Source organism: Orbilia oligospora (assembly GCF_000225545.1).
Source record: "Orbilia oligospora ATCC 24927 unplaced genomic scaffold scaffold00169, whole genome shotgun sequence".
Lineage (NCBI taxonomy): Eukaryota > Fungi > Ascomycota > Orbiliomycetes > Orbiliales > Orbiliaceae > Orbilia > Orbilia oligospora.
The window spans coordinates 773445-793112 of NW_011645726.1; the positions used below are offsets into that span (position 1 = coordinate 773445).

At 44.4% G+C, this 19668-nt stretch overlaps 5 protein-coding genes across 5 annotated transcripts; 1 reads left to right on the plus strand and 4 right to left on the minus strand.

Annotated features, from left to right (window-relative positions):
• Positions 1–853: 853 nt before the first annotated feature.
• On the plus strand, positions 854–4404 carry AOL_s00169g227 (uncharacterized protein; the record flags this gene model as incomplete). Its single annotated transcript, XM_011127584.1, has 7 exons — positions 854–928; positions 1006–2173; positions 2242–2322; positions 2373–2509; positions 2560–2977; positions 3035–4165; positions 4217–4404. 7 exons carry the CDS (start codon positions 854–856, stop codon positions 4402–4404), a joined length of 3198 nt encoding a protein of 1065 aa, XP_011125886.1.
• Positions 4405–4594: 190 nt separating this feature from the next.
• Positions 4595–6079, minus strand: AOL_s00169g228 (uncharacterized protein; the record flags this gene model as incomplete). Its single annotated transcript, XM_011127585.1, has 1 exon — positions 4595–6079. One exon carries the CDS (start codon positions 6077–6079, stop codon positions 4595–4597), a length of 1485 nt encoding a protein of 494 aa, XP_011125887.1.
• A 2551-nt stretch (positions 6080–8630) lies between these two features.
• Positions 8631–9940, minus strand: AOL_s00169g229 (uncharacterized protein; the record flags this gene model as incomplete). Its single annotated transcript, XM_011127586.1, has 3 exons — positions 8631–9207; positions 9291–9769; positions 9848–9940. 3 exons carry the CDS (start codon positions 9938–9940, stop codon positions 8631–8633), a joined length of 1149 nt encoding a protein of 382 aa, XP_011125888.1.
• Positions 9941–11629: 1689 nt separating this feature from the next.
• Positions 11630–12376, minus strand: AOL_s00169g230 (uncharacterized protein; the record flags this gene model as incomplete). Its single annotated transcript, XM_011127587.1, has 1 exon — positions 11630–12376. One exon carries the CDS (start codon positions 12374–12376, stop codon positions 11630–11632), a length of 747 nt encoding a protein of 248 aa, XP_011125889.1.
• A 3254-nt stretch (positions 12377–15630) lies between these two features.
• Positions 15631–17748, minus strand: AOL_s00169g231 (uncharacterized protein; the record flags this gene model as incomplete). Its single annotated transcript, XM_011127588.1, has 6 exons — positions 15631–15805; positions 15883–16415; positions 16478–16806; positions 16865–17094; positions 17156–17293; positions 17366–17748. The coding sequence occupies 6 exons, from the start codon at positions 17746–17748 to the stop codon at positions 15631–15633; spliced, it is 1788 nt and encodes a 595-aa protein (XP_011125890.1).
• Between the last annotated feature and the right edge of the window lie 1920 nt (positions 17749–19668).

The window sequence follows — 19668 nt, forward strand, 5'->3', positions numbered from 1 at the left end:
AAACAAAAGAAACGAATGTCGGTCGTATGCTTAGTGGATACTGTGCAGTAGTATGGGCATGATCATGAGAATAAAGATTAGTTCGATATGATGGGGTAATAGGTGATGAAGATGTAAAGAGGGCGAAAACAATGGGCGGAAACAGAGTTTCCGATCTGGATGGCCTCCTGAATATAATGGAATGCGAGATCGCCCCCAGTGTACTCGCCAAAAAGGTGAAATATCAATGATGCTTACTTCAGTTCTATCAGAACTTGAAAATTTTTCATATCTGTCCAATATCGAAGTTTATGATGCCAAAGTTCGCCGGAACCGGACTAAAGTCGCGAAGCTTCGCTCGATAGATGATACTTCGAACGTTGCTTTTGCCCGCCGGTTCACATTCATAACATTCATAACAGCCACATTGTATTTGCAGAGACTCCTCGGTAAAACTTTAACTCGCCCATGGGAACAGTTCTAAGAGTCTACAAGAGTCTAGGTTCTCTAGCAAGAGTCGAGACCTAAAGTTTATTGCAATCAAAGTTCAATGTCCTAACGGAACGCGAGGATTAGAAGGATCATGAAACCCTTCGTACCTGATTCACCCACAGCAACTTTATATTCACATAGTAAGCCTGATTGGAACACTGTCTCCGTGTAGACATTATTTCATGGGTAGTTCCGACTTTGGAGCCGTCCAAACGGTCCCTTAGATAGGCTGCCAAGCTGTTGTATTCCAGACAGCTGTGTGTTGTCAAATTTGTCCCGCCATCACGTGAGCACGTGGCTTCCATAAATTACGGCATCAACCGTTCTTCGCCAATAACCAACGACGTGCGACGGCAGCGTGGCGAGCCACCTTATCAAAGACATGTCAACAGCAACGGAAACTCCTATAACCAAGAAGCGCAAGCGGCAGATTGTGAAAAATGCACCTATTAATAAAGTAAGACTTCTATTCTACTTGTCCGGCTTATAATATGCTAAATACCTGTCGGTATCTCGCGCTCGGCATAACTGCAGGACAAAGGATCCTCCAATCCGGCCAGCCCGGACCCACTCTCATGGCCACCGCATTTCCAAAAGCTATCTGCAACCCATAAAGCTCTAAATCTCGTCTACACTTTCTGCTGTACTCGAAAACACCTCGCTACAACCTTTGAAAATCTGAAATCCGCAGTAGAAGACCATATAAAGCGCCCTTTGTCCATCGACGATATTGCCCAAATAAAATTCTTGGTCCCAGACGCGGTAAACTTTGAGTATGTGGACGAAGAAGCACTACAGCTACAGGTATTTGAGGGGAACAAAGAGGTTAATAATAAAGAGCGAGATATATATTTACCGCCCGAGGAAAAGGGCAAAAAGGTCTTGCTGTTCGAATATACAGATGGCGACTTCAGACAGAACCCAAAAGCTAAATCAAACCAACAAGGGCGGCGGAAGGGGGGCGATCGAGCCAAACTAACAGAGCCCCCACAAACAGAGGTGCTAAGAGTTATAGCAAAACGAACTTCCAGATTCGAACTTGCGGTTGATAAGTTTATAAAAGACTGTTCTGAGAAATCTTTAGACCCTGTGGAACAAATAAAACTCCGGCAACGAGTTCATGTCCCCTCGAATAGCCACGAAGAGAATAGGAGCCCGCCCCAGTCCTCGAGTAATCCACCAACGGATACTCCTAAAGACCGCCCATCCGTTCCCGAAATAATCGAAGAAATAACCACGAGGTCTGAATTTTATAAAACTCAAATAGTACCGAATGGTCATTTAATTTTTCCCGCCCAGGATCCCCGTTTTGGGAACCTCGACTTCCCACTCTCTCAAATTCTCGTCGATGCACTCTATAACATCAAAAACATCACTCGTCTTTATTCCCACCAAGCTACTGCTCTAAATGACATCTTCCACGGTGAAAACGTCGTGGTATCTACATCGACATCATCTGGTAAATCCATAATATACCAGATACCTTTTCTTCATCGACTTCAGGACGACCCAGATTGCCGAGCACTACTCATATTTCCCACAAAGGCACTCGCCCAAGATCAAAAGGCATCGTTAGCAAAAATGTTAGAATTCATGAAAGATGAAGTGGGCGATGTTTTAGTGGACACCTATGACGGGGATACACCGAAAGATCAGAGGAGGAGAATCAGAGAAGAGGCACGGGTAGTGTTTACCAATCCCGGTACGCAATCGATGTCATATTTCTTCGTATGCGCTTTTATGCAAGATTAATTCCTAATTTTTTTGTAGATATGCTTCACCTTAACATTTTGCCAAACGAGGAGCAATGGAGGAGTTTCTTACGGAATCTAAAGTTTGTGGTTATCGATGGTAGGCTAATCGTCTCCGGGTACCATGGTTCTATCTAACAAGGTTTATAGAACTCCACGTTTACAATGGACTGTTCGGAAGCCATGTTTCACTCGTACTGAGGCGGTTAAGGAGGATATGCTCAGCAGTTGGGAACAATAGCGTTATTTTTATAGCTTGTTCTGCTACTGTTGAGAACCCGGAAAAGGTAAACCATACGATAAACCTAGAAAGTTCTCGCCTGACCTTCATTCATAGCATATGAAAGACCTTCTCGGTATTTCCTCCGTAAAACTCACGTCAATCGACGGCTCGCCCACCGGCGAAAAGACTTTTCTTTGTTGGAACTGTCCCTACAAAGACCCTACGGATCTCCAAGCGGGCCGCGTGGACCCCGTTCAAGAAGCAGCAAAGCTATTCGTCGAGCTGATAGTCCGGGGGGTCCGGACGATAGCATTTTGCCGAGTTCGAAGAGTTTGCGAATTAACAGTTTCGGCAATCAAGCAAGTTCTTATCGATCGGGGATTACCACAGCTTTCGGGTCGTGTGATGAGTTATCGGGGTGGATATTCAGCGCAAGATCGAAGGAATATCGAAAACGAGATGTTCAACGGCCATTTATTGGGGGTTGTGGCTACTACGGCTTTGGAATTAGGTATTGATGTTGGGACACTTGGTACGTATATCTTCTCTCTCCTGACTCGAAAGCCATGTTAAAGGAAAGAATAAATAGACGCGGTTCTAATGGTCGGTTTTCCATATTCGATATCCAATCTCCGCCAGCAAAGTGGTCGTGCCGGCAGGCGAAAACAAGATTCCCTCTCCGTTCTTATTGGGGATAGATTCGCACTTGATCAGCACTATATGTCCAACCCTGACCTCATCAAAACGGCACCAAATCCCAGTCTCCATATAGATCTCGAAAATATTCTAATCCTCGAAGGTCATGTCCAATGTGCAGCATTCGAGATGCCTATAAATCCAGAACAAGATGCAAAGTATTTCGGCACCAGCCTCAAGGCGCTAGCTGATGAACGGCTGGTTAAAGATAACCGAGGCTTTTACCACTGTCATGACAGATTCAGGCCTTATCCCTCCCAGCATGTTTCAATCCGAGACACCGAGGATGACCACTTTGCTGTTGTGGATGTAACCCAGAATCGAAACGTGGTATTGGAAACCGTGGAGCCTTCAAGAGCACCATTTACAATCTACGAAGGTGCTATATTTTTACATCAAGGACTTAAATACCTTGTTCGCGAATTCAATGTTGATAGAAAAATCGCAAAAGTGGAGTTAGTGAAGGTAGATTGGATCACCCAACAACGAGACTTTACAGACGTCGACCCCGTTGAAACCGAAGCAACCCGAAAAATTCCAGGATCGACTTGCAAAGCATACTTTGGTGATGTAAAAATCACAAGTGTGGTATTTGGATATTTCAAAGTCGATAGGAAGGGAAGAAAGTTCGACGCAGTTGATGTTGAAACCCCTCCACTCGAAATTTTGTCAAAAGGCATGTGGCTGGACGTGCCACAGCTCGCGTTCGAGATCCTACGAGTGAAAAATTATAATATCGCGGCTAGCATACATGCAGCAGAGCACTCCATTCTGGCATTGCTCCCCACTTTTGTGATTGGTTCGGCCGGCGATGTTAGAACGGAGTGTAAAGCTCCGCAAAAGGAATTTGCAAAACGAGAAACGACGAGAAAGAGGCCAGGGCGGTTGACGTTTTACGATGCCAAGGGTTGTGGTTCTACAGGTTCAGGGATTACCGGGAAGGCATTTGAGTTTGTCGAGAAACTATTAAAAATGGCGGTGGGGAGAATCGAAGCGTGTCAGTGCACCGGCGGTTGTCCAGGATGTAAGGACTCTCCCGCTCATTACACCGTTAGTCATAACTAATATTTTGTAGGTGTGGCATCCGAGAATTGTAAGGAGTCAAATGCAGTGATTTCAAAGATAGGTGCAATGATTGTGATGAAGACGCTGCTAGGTGACGAAATTGACTTAGATGCTTTACCGGAGGCGGTTGATGAATCGGCGCCAGTAGGGGTTGAGACAGTCGTGCTGGCAGAAGAGGTACACTTCCGGGCTACTTAATTGGTATGTTTAGTTCAACTTTATACGGTCTCGTGCCGAGGCCACATACTCATAGACTATACATTTTGTATTCGAAAATAATATTGATAATATTAGCGTAAAGGATAAGGATGCTATAAGCAGAGAATTCCAAGCTTGTATCGATTTCCTAAACTCCTACCCAAGTATAATGAGTCCATTATGAAATACACTATAGTTCCCCAAATATTTCCATCTCCCTTCTCAAATGACAATCCGCGACCTCTCCAATGCCTTCAGCATCCAATACTCCTTCTTCAGTAAGATAAACATCAATCAATTCCGCCGGCACGGTTTCGAAATACATGTTCCTCACGCTGACATCCCCCTTGCCCTCCGCATCACTATCCGAAAGCTCCGCAGGAGAATCGACATCATCGCATTCTCCAGGCCAACATTCTTTCACCTCTCCACCATCATTTTCTTCATAACTATAATCCCACCCTCTATCTCTTTCATCTTTCCCACATACCTTATCCGTCGCTCCTATTACAATAATGCTTTTACTATTCCCCGCATTACTAGCCGCTGCAGAAGAACCATTCCTTCTCCTCTCATTAAACCTCATCCCTAAAGCCGCCGTCAAACACCCGATTTTGTTCGATACGTCGCCGTTAGGATAAATCCTATCCGCCGCCAAAACGTACAAATCCGCGACTTTTGTGTAATTTCCCACCGCGGCATCGACAGCAACTTCTACCGTAACGGCGGGTACACCGGCTAACTTCGCATTACCTGCGTTCTCAGGGATTTGGCTCCGGAGATACCGTGCCAGTGTCACGCCTTCAAATAACGGACGGGATTCTAACACGAAAACTCGGATGCGAGGTCTGTTTGTAGTGTTGAAAAGTGATACGAGACTTGATGCCATTACCGAAGAGTTCGAATGTACTAGAATGTTAAAAAGTCGTTTATGGTCGCGAGCTTCGACGAATGATGGGAGGGATTGGACTAATGTGACGAATGACTGGGGGATTGTATATGACTTCGATCGAGTGGACTTTAATGACGTTAATATTATATTAGACACCTGTTCAGCGCGGTCACAAGCGTCGGTGGGGAGTGTGGGAAGCTTGGTGTTGATTGATTGTAATATCCGGATAATACAGTTCTGAATACTACTCGACATGGATGGACGAGAATGGAATAGATGCCAACCATATAGCCGTAAAGAAGTCCACCATTCTTGGGTGTTTTGACGAGAGAGAAGGACTGGATCCGTGGCGCATAGGGACGCAAACTCTTTCACGGCTAAAGTGGCTAGACGACCTGCGCCAGATAATCGGTCATTTCGGAGACGTTCGATTGAAGCTTCTAGTGCCGGTGATATCGTGCACCTTTGAAGGGCTTGGGATAGAAAATCATGGGATGAGAGATCGATTAGATTTGAGGTTATACCCGTGGAGGAGAGAGATTGGATATTTGGAGAGATTTTGATTTTGTGGGAGATAGCTAGAGTACGGTTTATAGAAAGAAGGAATGGGTGGATTTTTGTGGTATTATCTTTGCCGTTTAGATTTGATGGGTTCGGAATTGAGAAAGGTGTACCGACTAGGACGCGGAGGAAGCCAGAGGAGTAGGTTACTGTTGTTAGGTGCTCGAATTGTTGAATTGCGGTTTTGAGAGGCGAGACGGTATCAGGTATCGGAAATGCCATACAGAAGGATGTACTTCCATTTGTTCTAATCAATTACAATTTTGGAATTAATACCTATTCAATGTTCGTCACATCACAGTAACAATGCAATGATCACAATTGAGGTCTGATGCATGATGCATGATGTAACTTACTCTTCGACTTCCAACGGGCTAAAACATTTACTGTTCGGTCCAAAGACCGTCATATTCTTCAACGCGCCCCAATTCGCAGTTGTAGAATTTGCAGCTTCATCATTTTTGCTATTATGTAACAGGAAGGTCACAAGGACTATATTGTTGCATTCTAGCAATGAGGATTGCCGGGTTGCGCCAGAGGTGGGGTGTGAATATGGATTCGAGTGAGGGTTTCTCATCGAGACAGCTGTTTCAGGAAAGAAGAAAGTTGTTCTGGAAGGTTGTTTATAGTTTTTTCCTTTTACTTTGACAGTTCTGCCTTTTACTCAATTGGATTCTTAATCCGGCTTTTAAGGTTTTTCGATATTGAAGTCTTGAGATACCAAATACTCCACCCGGAACCGACGTGGGATAAAATGCGTTGTGTGTTGCAACTTTTCACGTTGTGCAAGAATCAGTTCGAGACTGAGTGTCAACTTCGTATCGATAGCTCGACAGATTTCATAGGATTTATAAAATAAAAGTACGTGTGGGGAAAATATAACCGGGGGATACGATGAATGAGATCTTTGATGAATAACCAGGAACAAATAAATTCCGGTGCTGGGATGGCCCGGGCTCATTTATATACTTGTCCTGTATCCATTTCGCAAATCCGGGAAAACCAGAACTAACCCCCTGGCTGAAGAGTAGTTAGGTGGTACTGAGGAAAATTGCCAACTGGATCGAATGGGGATCGAAATGTGATAGCACTGATTCATACATGCATGAGAGATTCAGTGTGTGCTTTTGTCTTTTCGCTACCCGTAACCAGCCAGCCAGCTGCCAACGTTACGGAAACATCCATGGGCGGTATAGCTAGTTGGTTAGTAGGTAGGTGCATGCATCACAAGTAAGGACGGTTGGATCAAATCGATTTCGAACTCGGAGAAATTCAAGATTCGATTCGGGCGTCGTGCAGATCTGACCAAACTATCTAGGTACTTAAGTATACTTACTTTCACAGCATTGGCCCTTTAAACCACCCCGATTCGCCTTTTCCTACTAAAATAATCCGTTAACCTTGAAAATCCGTCTTCCCAGATAAAGAAGGCCCTTACTTCGGTCGCTAAGAGATGCAATTCATGTACCAAAAGGCCGATCTACCATGCATACGTGCTAGCCTTTCAGCTGATGTTCGGGCCACTATTCAGTAGCGCAGAACAATTTAAGGCGAAGTGCCGTGCATAACCTGGTATGTGCATATGCTGCTCGGCTGGCTGGGATAGTACTGGTCAAGCTAAATTTATGGGGGTACCCAGGTTGACATGCTGTGATATCATTATGATTGATTTTGACTCCTTCCTTCCCTCGATCCCGCTAATTTGCAGTACCTGTGGCTTTTTTTCTCTCTTCAGCCTTACATACGTGTTATGTCGTTAAGCTATCGATATCGCTGCCTTCTCATTGGAGAATCTAGCATCTGGCGTGATTGAAGACGGTGGACCTGCGTATCTCCTAGGGAATTAAAGTCAAATCTTTGAGAAAACTTATCGAAAATGGGGCCCTTTTTAAAATCAAAACCTGTATATTTTGCATGCCAGTCGATCGGAACGCCTAAATCTGTATGAAAGGGATATTGCGATATGTATGTACATGCATGTACAATATATCTGTTGGGGCATAATCCTGGTCGATTTCAGCTGGCTATCGACGGCATCCCAGCCACCGGATCGTTCCATAGCTTATAATTCTAGGCCCATGCCTCGAGGAGGTACAACTTTCCGAACAACAGATTTCAACATTAGAGAAGCAACTATGTTACATGCATGTATCATGTTACACGGTCGGGTGAGATCGATTCCTCCTTAGGTTTTTCGGCTCGCAATTTGACTATCTATAAATACTATTTATCAGTTTATCAACGCAATAAACCGGAAAACGCGTACATGGAGACAAGGTTTTTTGGCTGGAAGGATAACGCACTGATTCGCGAATTCGACGGATGAGATTGATATCATTAGGTTCCTGAGGGGTTTTTATGTCAAATCCATACGGAAATAACTATTTTATCATCCGAAATCTCGAGCTTTTCAAATTTTTGAGCCCTAACTAACTTAAGACCGGTTCCCGGCCAAAGAAATGATGATGCCCGCAGCTGGGACCGAACGCGCTAATCAAAATGCAACATCAACACAGGATCTAGATCCCGTGGACGGAGGAAGTCCATATCCCAGTGCTTTGTTGTATTACCATTAATTCAGCAGGAATTTCGTGATATTCTTGTACTCGGATATAGATAAAGAAGGATCTGGAGAGGCGAAAAGAATATATAGAAACTAACCAGCAACTATAACTGTTCCCTATACTATAGACTTACAATTAAAACTCGGATAAATAGTATACATAGATTGTATACATCTGGATGCGCGCACGCATCCTATTATAATCATGATCTACTCATGATCTGTAATACTAATCGGTCTCTCCCCTTCCGGCCAATCCAACCAAGCCACACTATCAAGCCCCACATTCCCTCTCTCTCCCCTCTTTCCCAAAAAGTCATGCGGGAACCCAAGCGAAAACTCATAAGCCGCTTCAATCTCCTCAATCTCCCCTTTCGTCAGCACGACCCCAATAGCCTTAATATTATCCTCCAGATGCGCCACCTTCCTCCCACCAGCAATGGGGACCACATAAGGCGTCTTGGAACAAACATAAGCCAAAGCAACCCCCGTAATACTCAACCCTCTTTCCTTCGCAATCTTTGCTAGAACAGGAGTAACCGCCTTCTGTGCGGGTGATCCGTCAAACCCTTGCCATGAACGACCTTTATCGCCGGATTTCTCCATTTCCTCGCGTTCAGAGGGGAGACGGAAGTTTCCACCCCCCAAGGCTCCCCATGGACATAATCCCATGCCTTCGGCGCGGCACATGGGGATTATATCACGTTCGAACTCGCGGTTTGCGGCAGACCATTGGCCTTGGTAGACGCTGAAGGGTCGGAGGCCGTGGGAGCGGGCGTATTCGTTACTATATAACCCCATTAATCATCATTAGTAAACTATTTGAGAAGAAAAGATATCAGCGAAAAAGAGAAGGGGGGGAAGACAAACGCTTTAGAAACAACCCAAGCAGGAGTATCCGATATTCCAAGGTACAAAACCTTCCCTTGCCTCACCAGCACATTAAGCGTCTGCATCAACTCCTCCACAGAAGTCGTATAATCCCACCAATGGATCCAAAGTAAATCAATATAGTCTGTCTTCAACCTCTCCAAACTAACTCTAACACTTTCATGAATATTCTTCGTAGAGTTCCCAACGGTGTTGACGTACACCCCGCCGTTCTTTAGATCCGGATAACGATATCCAGTCGTGGCTTTAGTCGCAATAACCATTTCGGTACGATTCTTGCGAGCCTCCATCCATTCTCCAATCCACATTTCGGACTCCCCGTCTTGGTAGTTTATAGCAGTATCGATGAAGTTTCCGCCGGCAGTGTAGAAGGCGTCTAGGAGCTCGAAACTAGTCTTTTTGTCCATGGTGCCCATGAAAGAGTTCCATGCTGTTCCGATGTTCATGCCACCGAAGCACTATATACCATTTCATATATCGATCAGTCATAGATACACAAAGACAATGCAGAAGATGCACGTGGGAGGAAAGCTTACAATTGGGGAAACTCGAACAGAGGCAGTGGGCGCCAATAGGCGGTACCGCGCCAACTTAGACTTCGGCTTATCGACGGGGACGAAGAGAGACATTTCGTATATATATTGGTAAGGAAGGCAGGCAACTTGTGATGGTGATATTGATCAATGGGTTATTCTTGAGGAGATACACCAGATATCGAACGGCTCCCTCGACCCTTATATAGACAAAATTCTAGATATTCAATCGCAACCGATCAATTGAAGTCGGAAATAATACCAGCGCTATACCGCCTCCGCTAACCGACATAAGCTAAGTTTTGAGGCACAACAGCCAGCATCACGACATGTTGACAAATTGAAATCTAATCTCCATTAATTCCCCCGCTGAGTAAAGTAACTTCCACCCCTAGGCCTCATAATTCACAAAATTAAAAGAAAAGCTTCCGCATTGAGAATAGCACATATTCCAAAGTTTCCCGCTTCAAGTAATAAAAAGTATAAATAAGCGAGATACCATTTCAAGGCAATAATATCATGGCGAGTACCACAATCGTTCGAAGGCAATAACTACCATACACCCGACCATGGAATTAATGAGGTCTAAACTCCGGCGTAGATCCTATGGCCGTAGAAATTCAAATTACTCAGCTTTTTGAGCCCAATGACCAGGATGTAATACACTTGCAGGTCCAAGTCTACGTCCAAGCGGTTCCTCACATATATCCGATCCGATAAGGGCAGCAAATACATACGTATGTACGCAGTATACTCTAATGACAGGCCACTGATATCCTCCCTCCATCACGAAGCTCTAATCAATTCAATCAACCTCCTTCATCCCCTCATCCCGCCTAAGCAACAACCACATCTTCCAACTTTTCCAAGCCACAAATCCAATAGTACCGAATACAACCCACCACCTTAATTCCCGCACTAATTTCAGAAAGTTATCGGAGACGTTGATATTGAAAGATACTTGGTGGACGTGACTATGATGGAAGGTGTCGTTCTTGAAAATGAGCGTGTGACGGAGCGGGATTGAGCCTTCCGGCCAGTTTGCGGGATTGAGCGAGACGAGGAATTCCGCCATTGTGTTTTGGACAGGCATGAAGTGTTCTTCTCCTTCTTTTCTTCTGTTGATTTATAGAGCGGTCATGCTAAGGGATGGTGGATTGAATGGCGATGGCACCGCGGCTGACTGGTGGGGATATCAATCAATTGCAATTGATATCCTGCAAGTTAAGTGGGAAAGAATTTTGGTGTTGGATGTTAGAAGACAACACGTTCTGGGGAAGAAGTGACGTCGACAACGCATCCTGCTGCTCGGTCGGACAGCTTTTAGTATTAATTCGAGCCCTAGTGCTATGGTCGTCTCAACGAGCCTTTTTTGTGAATGCAAGTTTAAAACTATTCTCAGGAACGGACTCGGGTTCTTACTCGAATACTGCTATGCTATGCTACATCATCATTGTCTTACTGGCTAGAGTGGGACTGGCTCTTAGTAGGGGGTGTCACGTTCTCTCGTATCGCCTGAGCTCCATATGGCCATGAGCAGTAAAATCTATAGCTTTATAATTACTTAGAGACCGCTACTTGCTTAAAGATTATCCTACTTGCTTAAAGATTATCCGCCATACAATACGAGACTACCCGCCATATCAGGTTATATTACGAGACTTTATACGTAACTATCCTCAAACTAAACCACGGCGCAAGGGTCAAAGGCACTTATAAGTATACGTTAGTGTACAAAGACTCCGTTAAGACGGCAGAGCTTGTGGGGATTAATTAAAAGCTTCGCTACTGTTTAATCAAACGCCGGAGGCTGTCCTTGATCCGAGTCGAATCTGGCAGCTGGGTACTTGTGGTAATTTCGTCGAGACGTTCCAATGCAGATTTCGTTGCTTTCTGCAAAGCGAAGAAGGCGAAGATTCCCGGAGCCCTCCTTCGAATTGACTCGCGAATGAACTGATTGTATCTTAACCGCTCGTGCTTAGATTCACCAAAAGAAACTATTGTATGCGGGTAGTACTGGGTAATGAGACTGTTGAAGAGCAGCCTTGACATACGGCCGTTACCGTCAAGAAAGGGGTGAATCACCAAGAACCTAATCTTTAGTTCCGACGCTACGGCTACAGGGTCGCTACAGCTGGTAAGTGCAGTATTATAGTCTATTAACCAACCCTTCATATACTCTGCAACTTTACTTGGGGGTGAGCAGCAAAGCTCTTCCCCGGTCCTCAGCACCAATGGACTGCCCACAGTGATTTCACAGAATCGATATCGACCTTGATAATCTTGAATGCCCCCACTCGAGGGAATTTTTTCGGTTAGTATACGGTGGCAGTTTAGAAAGTCCTCCTCGGACAAACACTCACGGCCAGAGATTCGCTTTTTGAGATACAAGAAAGCTTGGACGTGCTGGATTACTTCGCGCCGCGACTTGCTGTTGTTGCTGAGAACCCTTCCGGCGGGCTTTGTATCGGATAAGATTTCTTTGATAATTTCCCACGTCTCAGCTTTGTCCGGTCCGGCGCTTTCGATCATGTTTGAAGAAAATATGAAATTCGCGAACTGTCTTTCGAATGCCTCCTAAGCTTCCCCTCTTCTAGGCCGGCGAGGAGTTGAGCATTTTCCCTTAACGATTGTGGAATAGTAAATAGTTCTTCAGGATGTATATTACACCACGGTGGAATGCGGTAATTACGCACGAATCCTTTGTGCGGGGTATTCTCTTCTTCAATCCTCTTGGGGTGGATGTCAAAGATAGCCCATATGCATATGGGCTTTCGGGCGCCCTTATGCGACATTGATTATTCTATTCTGGTTCTCGCGATACGTTAGAATTGGTACTAAGTCATCTAGAAAGCAATAAAAATTGCTTAATTATCAGCTGTGGGACTCGACTCTAGGCACATAAATACCTTTTATCGTGTGCGGTTTGTTCTTCTGTTGGTGGGCCTCGATTTACGACCTTGCAAGCGCATCGTAATGTATAGCTATCTCAAATAGTGAGAAATACACTGGGTCGTATAATACGGAAGTTTTTGCTGTCGAAGAGTATTGTCAGGTATTCTTGAATGACCTTGCAGTCTTCAAGGCCGGCGATGGCTATCTATGGTCACCGACAATGAAGTCTTTAATTGATATCGTTGGAAATTTGATGCGCTGGGTCGATGTTTTCGCACTTAAATTATAAAGGTTTGTCGTGGTATTTATATTTATATTTATGGTCATGAAAATGACTCTTCTCAAATTTGACGGCAAAAGTTTGCGACCAACATTAACAGACCGCACACGATGCGACATGTCAAGAACCGTGCTTCAACCCGACTCTGTTCTCGGCGATCCTGAGTGAATTTTACGGCTAGATCTGCGCACCTTCACTATAACACAACTGGCGGTGTTATATTATAAAATATTTTGTGCATGTGCGTAAGGAATTTACAAATATCTCCAAAGCTGTTAGAGCGAAACCAAGAATTTCGATATTTCCCGCCACGGACATACATATACACCCAAAGGAAACCCACGAAACAACAACGGGGAAGCAATATAATCGCAGAGTATTTGTGTATATTAAATGGAAAAGAACTGGGTAAACTAAAAAGGAAGATCTCGAGGGGAGAAAGTGATCTACGTGGTATTATATTCCCCGGTCGTTGTAGTGGTTTTTTAGGTTCCCACTACCTCTTTTTTTTTTCTCTTTCCTTTTTTATCTACTCATCTCTCCCTCTCTACTAAATAATCCTTAATTAACATCTCAATCAATAAGCTTAGCTCCCCAATTAGGAACTTTGGTTTCCTGGTTCAAATTATCTGGGCAAAAAGAAATTGTCTGAAAATAATCAAGGATTTTCTGTTTTTAGAGTGTCCATTTGCCATCGACCTTTCTCAAATCCCTTGGAACCTTGAGCGTTCGACTCATCCAAATGCCACAAGAGTGCATTGATAAAACCGAGAAACGTAACGGGCGTACTTCCAACTGTATTGAATTTAGAGAATAGCTTAAAATAGCCCGGAGGTTCTCGACCTAACATCATGTCGGTGACGTCGAATTGGAAGAGAGCGTCTCGAATCAAAATTATGTAGTCTGTTGTCATCCGGGGTGTGTTTTTTTCGTGCGAGAAGGGTGCATTCGTCCGAGTAATGAAGAGGAATTTCGTGGCTGTTGGTTTAAGGTAGAATCTTGGGATCAAGATTTGCATTGAGTTCCGAATAGACCTTAGCGCTTTGTGGCGTATCGATGCATCGTTACTTCAGATAGCATGAGGTATCTTATCCATGGATCCAAGGGAGGAATGAAGCGGAGTTTGGCAATGTCCGGTTGCATCTAGTAGTGATGCTAGGTCGTTTTAATTCCATGCCATTTACATGCATGTTTATAAACCTATTGGAGGGCCCGACGAGACCATGGCATGTTGAAGTCTTATATATTGCAGATTTGGATCTCACCTGGTGGGCCTAGAGCTAGGAGGGTTTATATATTACAATCTGGATGGAGGACCTCGTTCGACTCGATCGATCTCTTCGTTAATTTAATTTAGAGGTAATTCGAAATACTCATTGTTTTTGTTATATTTAGTAACCTACGACTTCACGCAATGTTCTGCGTACATAGACTACACCAGCTACTGTTATACCAGATCGTTATCTATCGATCTAAGTACTTAAGTAGTTAGTCTATGCAGTGGGAAGTCTATATTATACTGGCCTAGACTACCTAAGTAAGTATGCACTGGCCTGGACTACCTAAGAATGCACGTATGTAGACTAGCCAGATCTAACAGCTACGTATAATGGTCCGGAGCTACGGCCATATATGGTTTATTATCTATAGATCCAGTGAAACACCTCACTGGCAAAGTAGCCATTATCAGTTATATTTTCGATCAGCTATAGAAAACGGTTGGGTGCGGATTAATTGAAAGTTACAGTTAACTAATTAATACCATGTTATGAGGAAGCCAATATGTGGTCAGCAGATATATGGCTGCACCGCTGGATGGGAACCTAAAACCATTTTAATCATCGTCATGATCACTCGTCGTGACTGCGAAGAAAGGAACTCTAAAGTCTGGGAGATATAGATGTTGCTATCTTAACCACCCAAGTATACTAGTCTCAGTAAAACCCTATCCGATGTCCCGGCTGACCCGAAGGTTACATCTTGGTGAATACAGTCATGAATGATTACTAATATTATCGCCACCTAAGAGTTCCAGATACAACCATAACTGTCTTTCTCATTCATTATCTAGTTTTCACTTATAGAAGTACCATTATAGTATATAGAAAAGTCTCAGCTGCCTAAACGAAAGAAATTCATTCCACTAATTACCTAGTTAAATGGTATAGCAGCAAGGAAAAAGCCAAGAGAAAAAAAAAGTATGTACATAACTCCATTTTGGTGCCTTTGGTATCGAATTTTTTTCGCCGTTGATGATAAATAAGAAAAAAGAGAGTGAAGATAGATAGATGACATATTCCCCCAAGGGTATACTTAAGTCGAATAAATAAATAAAAACCCTGGAAACATCAAGGAAGTGGTAGTATGAAAAACAAACAAGTATTTCCTCCGGATGCCTCTCCGGAGTAAAAGTCCGTAAGTCCCATGCACAAGATCATCAACGCCACACGCATCGCAATTCATAATACAATGATCAGATAAACAAAAACCAACCGAAAGAAGAAAAAGAAAAGACTTCCCTCGATTCCCGTCCAAAGGAAGAGGTACACTTCGCAGCAAAAAAAAAGAGGATCGAAGTTAATTAATAGTGATGATTGAACAAAAATGAGTTTTAGGGACTCATGGTATACCTGGCATCCTGTTCATCTTTCAGGTCTTGCCAGTTTATGTCGTCAAAGTTGGGATTTTGAACGACGATTCGTGGTTCTAGTGATTTCTTCTTGGGATTTGGCGCCTCGAAGATTTCGTTGATTTCTTCGAGAGTGAGTTCTTTTGTTTCAACGAAACTAGATTATAAAATGTTAGCGATATGCCCCACTGGTTGATCATATGTAGAAGGGGAAGGGACAGGGGGGCAACTTACAATGTGTATATGAACAGAACCTCGAGACAGTCCCATCCAATATACAGATAAAACAACTTGAACCCAATCTTTGCCAACGCCACAGGGGTTGTATACATACTCAGCAATAAACTCAAGTTCACGCTAAGATTATACATCGCCATCCCCTTCGCCCTAGTCTCATACTGCAAACATTCGACGGGATACAGTATCTGCAGCGGCGTGTACCCAAATGAATATGTAACTCCGAACACATACATGAATGAAATGGCCGCAATGCTAAATATCTTGTGTTTTTCGGTGTCTTCGGGGTACTTCGATCGGAAGTTGTGCATGATGATGATTAGGGTCCACCAGAATACGAAGGAAGATGTTACGGTGAGAAGAAGTTTTCGACGGCCGATGCGGTCGGTGAAACGGGCGCCTACCATTGCGGCTACCCAGTTTGCCATGGCCCAAATTGCGGAGCAGAGAAGTTGGGTGCGTTCGGATTTTATGCCGAGTTCGCCGAGCAGGATGGGCATGAAGTAGGAGAGGGCAGCATTGCCAGACCACTAGTTGCATATCGTTAGCACCTAAAGATTAGGGTATTGAGAGAGAAAGTGAGAACCCTTACCTGACCGAAGATACCCATTCCGAGTACGCAGCCCATTCTCCACCATGCATTCTTAGTCCTAAAGAGATCTCGATAATCCCACCATCGTTTGTCGGCGCCAGACATTTCGATTTCTTCCATCATTTCGTACATTTCCAGAATAACAACCGGTGAATCACGATTTCCTTCACCATGATATTTAGCGAGAACGGATCGAGCCTCGGCCGGTCTACCATTGGCGAATAACCAACGTGGAGTTTCAGGGCAGAAAAGACAGCCGACGAGTACTCCACCAGATGCGACGGTTTGTAGCCAGATCGGGATTCTCCAGGACGCAGTTCCTTGGATGACTAGTATTAACTGTTAGAGAAATTTCGTGGTATTGAGGTTGAAGGGAGTCATGATTACCTTCTGTGCCATAGAGTGTCCAGAAGGCGGGAATAGCACCGAGGTAGAAGAATCCATTGTAGATACCAGTAAGAGTCCCTCTCCACGCGGGATGGGCGATCTCAGCGGCATAAGAAGGACCAGCAGTCTGACAGGTCGCTACTCCAAAGCCTAGAACGAACCGGCCTCCAACAAACATAGCGCGACTGGTAGAACTGGCTTGAACTCCGGCACCTAGTAATATTATTGACCTAAACGAGTGTCAGTAAGTGCTTATATAGGTAAAATATTTCGATGAAGGATAGAACTCACGCTCCGATGAACATGCCCCATCTCCTTCCGTATTTGTCTGAGAACGGGCCCGAGAAGAAAGATCCTATAACATTGCCCAATGTGTATGTTGCAAAGATCAATCCAGCAATATGGCCTTCCTTCTGGACGTCAAAATAACTATCATGAATCCCATTAGCTTAAGAAGTCGAAAGAAGAAAACAACCAAAACTGATCTCTTTGAGAACATACTCATGATACTGTGTCATAGCATTAATCCCGCCCATCAAACTCCCATCATACCCATTAATCGCCGAGTTCAGACATGCCACAAACATGTACATATACAATTTAAACATCGTCGGCGTCCATGGATTCGGTTTGCAATGAGCAAGTGCTGTGACAAGATTAACCTGTTGGAAAGGTACTGATTCCTCGGCCTCCCATTTCTCAGGCCCGTCCGAACCCGTGAACACTTTTGTCGCATCATAATATGTTTCGGTGGGTGACTGTATAGTACTCGCTTTTGCGTCTGAGTTCGATCTAGCGGAGTTCGTATGAGTCGGTGAGGTCGGTAGAAGTGTAGAAATAGTGGTTTCGCCGTGCAGCGACGGGATATTGCGGTCTGTCGCCATCTTGTTGGATCTCTTGATACACTGTATTTAATTGTAATATTGTCGGACCGCGAAATTTGTAGAGTCGGAACGGATTGGGATGTGATATTGCTGGATGGGGGAAGTCTCAGCAGACGAAAAGGTCTGGTCGGGTCTCCGCGAAGTCAGGCATCGAATGCAAGGGGCATACGATGCTCTGCGGCGATAATACTAAAAGATGTTGATAGAAGAAAGGTATTCCCTCCCCGAACTTCCACCGAATAACCTGAATTCTTTTAGCTGTTCACTTTTGAACCCTTATGGTAGTATTGACAGGTTGAGAAGGATATGTCCTTTATCAGGTTTTTGTTGGTTGACAATTTGCCCCCCCCAGTCGGTGAAGGGATAAGCTCGTATATATTATTTTGCTCGAACCGTTTTTAAAAAACTGGCGGGCTGTTCCGCTTCCCACACCGATTATTCACACTTGCGCCAAACAAGCGAATTTTTCCCCTCAAATATCAGATATCCGGGGTTGACAGCAGTTGATAAAGGATTGGAGGTTCCTCGATTCCAAATTGTTGATTAAACAAAAAAAGCGAGAGGGACGTTAACCTGGGGTCTGGCGCAATTTTAGCAGGTATCGTGGTTTTGTCGAGAGAGCCAGGTCTTCTTCTGGCAAAACGGGGACCAGAGCAAGGGCTATTCAAATCCAATATATCGCAGGCTGAACAAAACGAGTTCGTCTGGGTCAGCAAAGAAAGAAGGAAAGAGAAGAGAAAAAATCGATCCCTTTACCTGCAGCATAACGACGCACACACCACCGTTTTTCTTGGAGTCGGTGCTCCCATACCAGCTTTTGGTGGGCGAACGGCTCGCAGGGTAAATTGCGGAGCCACCTCCACCGGGTAAAATGAAGATGGAGGTCAGCCCCCCAATTGTATGGAGTCGCTTCTTCTTGGGATACTGTTTGACAAGAGCAAAAACTGGCTTTGGGGACGCTTTGAGGCCCAGCAACATGGGCAAGCAAGAAGCTAGCGTGCTAAGACAAAACGGTACAAGTCTACTTGTTCGGGATGAGGTTTTTGGGCGAATCATAAACTGGGGTTTCTGCTCGCTTGCCATCCGTGCACGGTTCTCAGCGTAAAACTGCAAGCTTGCAGGGGTCTTCGTATTCGGTAAAGATTCCTTTTGAACCTTTTTGACAGGGGAGGACATCGGTGCTAACTTTTTTCCCTTTTAGCTTCCCCTCGGTCTGCTCGGCGGCGAAACGATAAATGCTGGTCGTTGTCAGTTCATTTCGCTCAAAGGCGAGAATCGAACGATTGTCGAGTCGGCTCACGTGGTGAGCTCGAGCCGTTCCAGTTTGTGTTTTCTTTGACACACATCTATAATAGGTTCTGATATAGCCCACTGACCCGTATTTTGAGGACTGTGATCGATGGAACTGGACCCTCCGTAGAAGGCCGCGATCGATCATTACTGATAATATCAGAAAGCCACGCCTTCAAAAAAAATGATATTCGACGAAGAATGCGATTGCAAACTCAATTGGAAGACACATCTGAGGCGAGAGGGAGGAAGGCAATGATCTCATGATCTATCGCACAATCTTCAGCCTGTTTCTGAACTGCAGTGTGGTTGCAGCGTTTCACGATTTCCCGCAACGTCAAAGGACCACTTGAAATCAAAATAAGTTCTGACGGGTGAAAAACATCACTTTGTTCGTAATCCACCCGCTACTGCATCTTTGCTTGCATCAAAAACATTATTAATATTTCGACACTCGTATCCAAAGATGGTTGTATTATGAAATTGCTGCAATCTTTGTACCACCAGATGCACCCTCTTCTTTCCGTCGACTTCGCCCTCGTATTTTTCATGTGTTCTACCGGATCTTCTAGAAGGTAGTACCGTGAATTGTGGGTCCTTTCATTTTTTCCCAAATGCTATTCGGTGTCG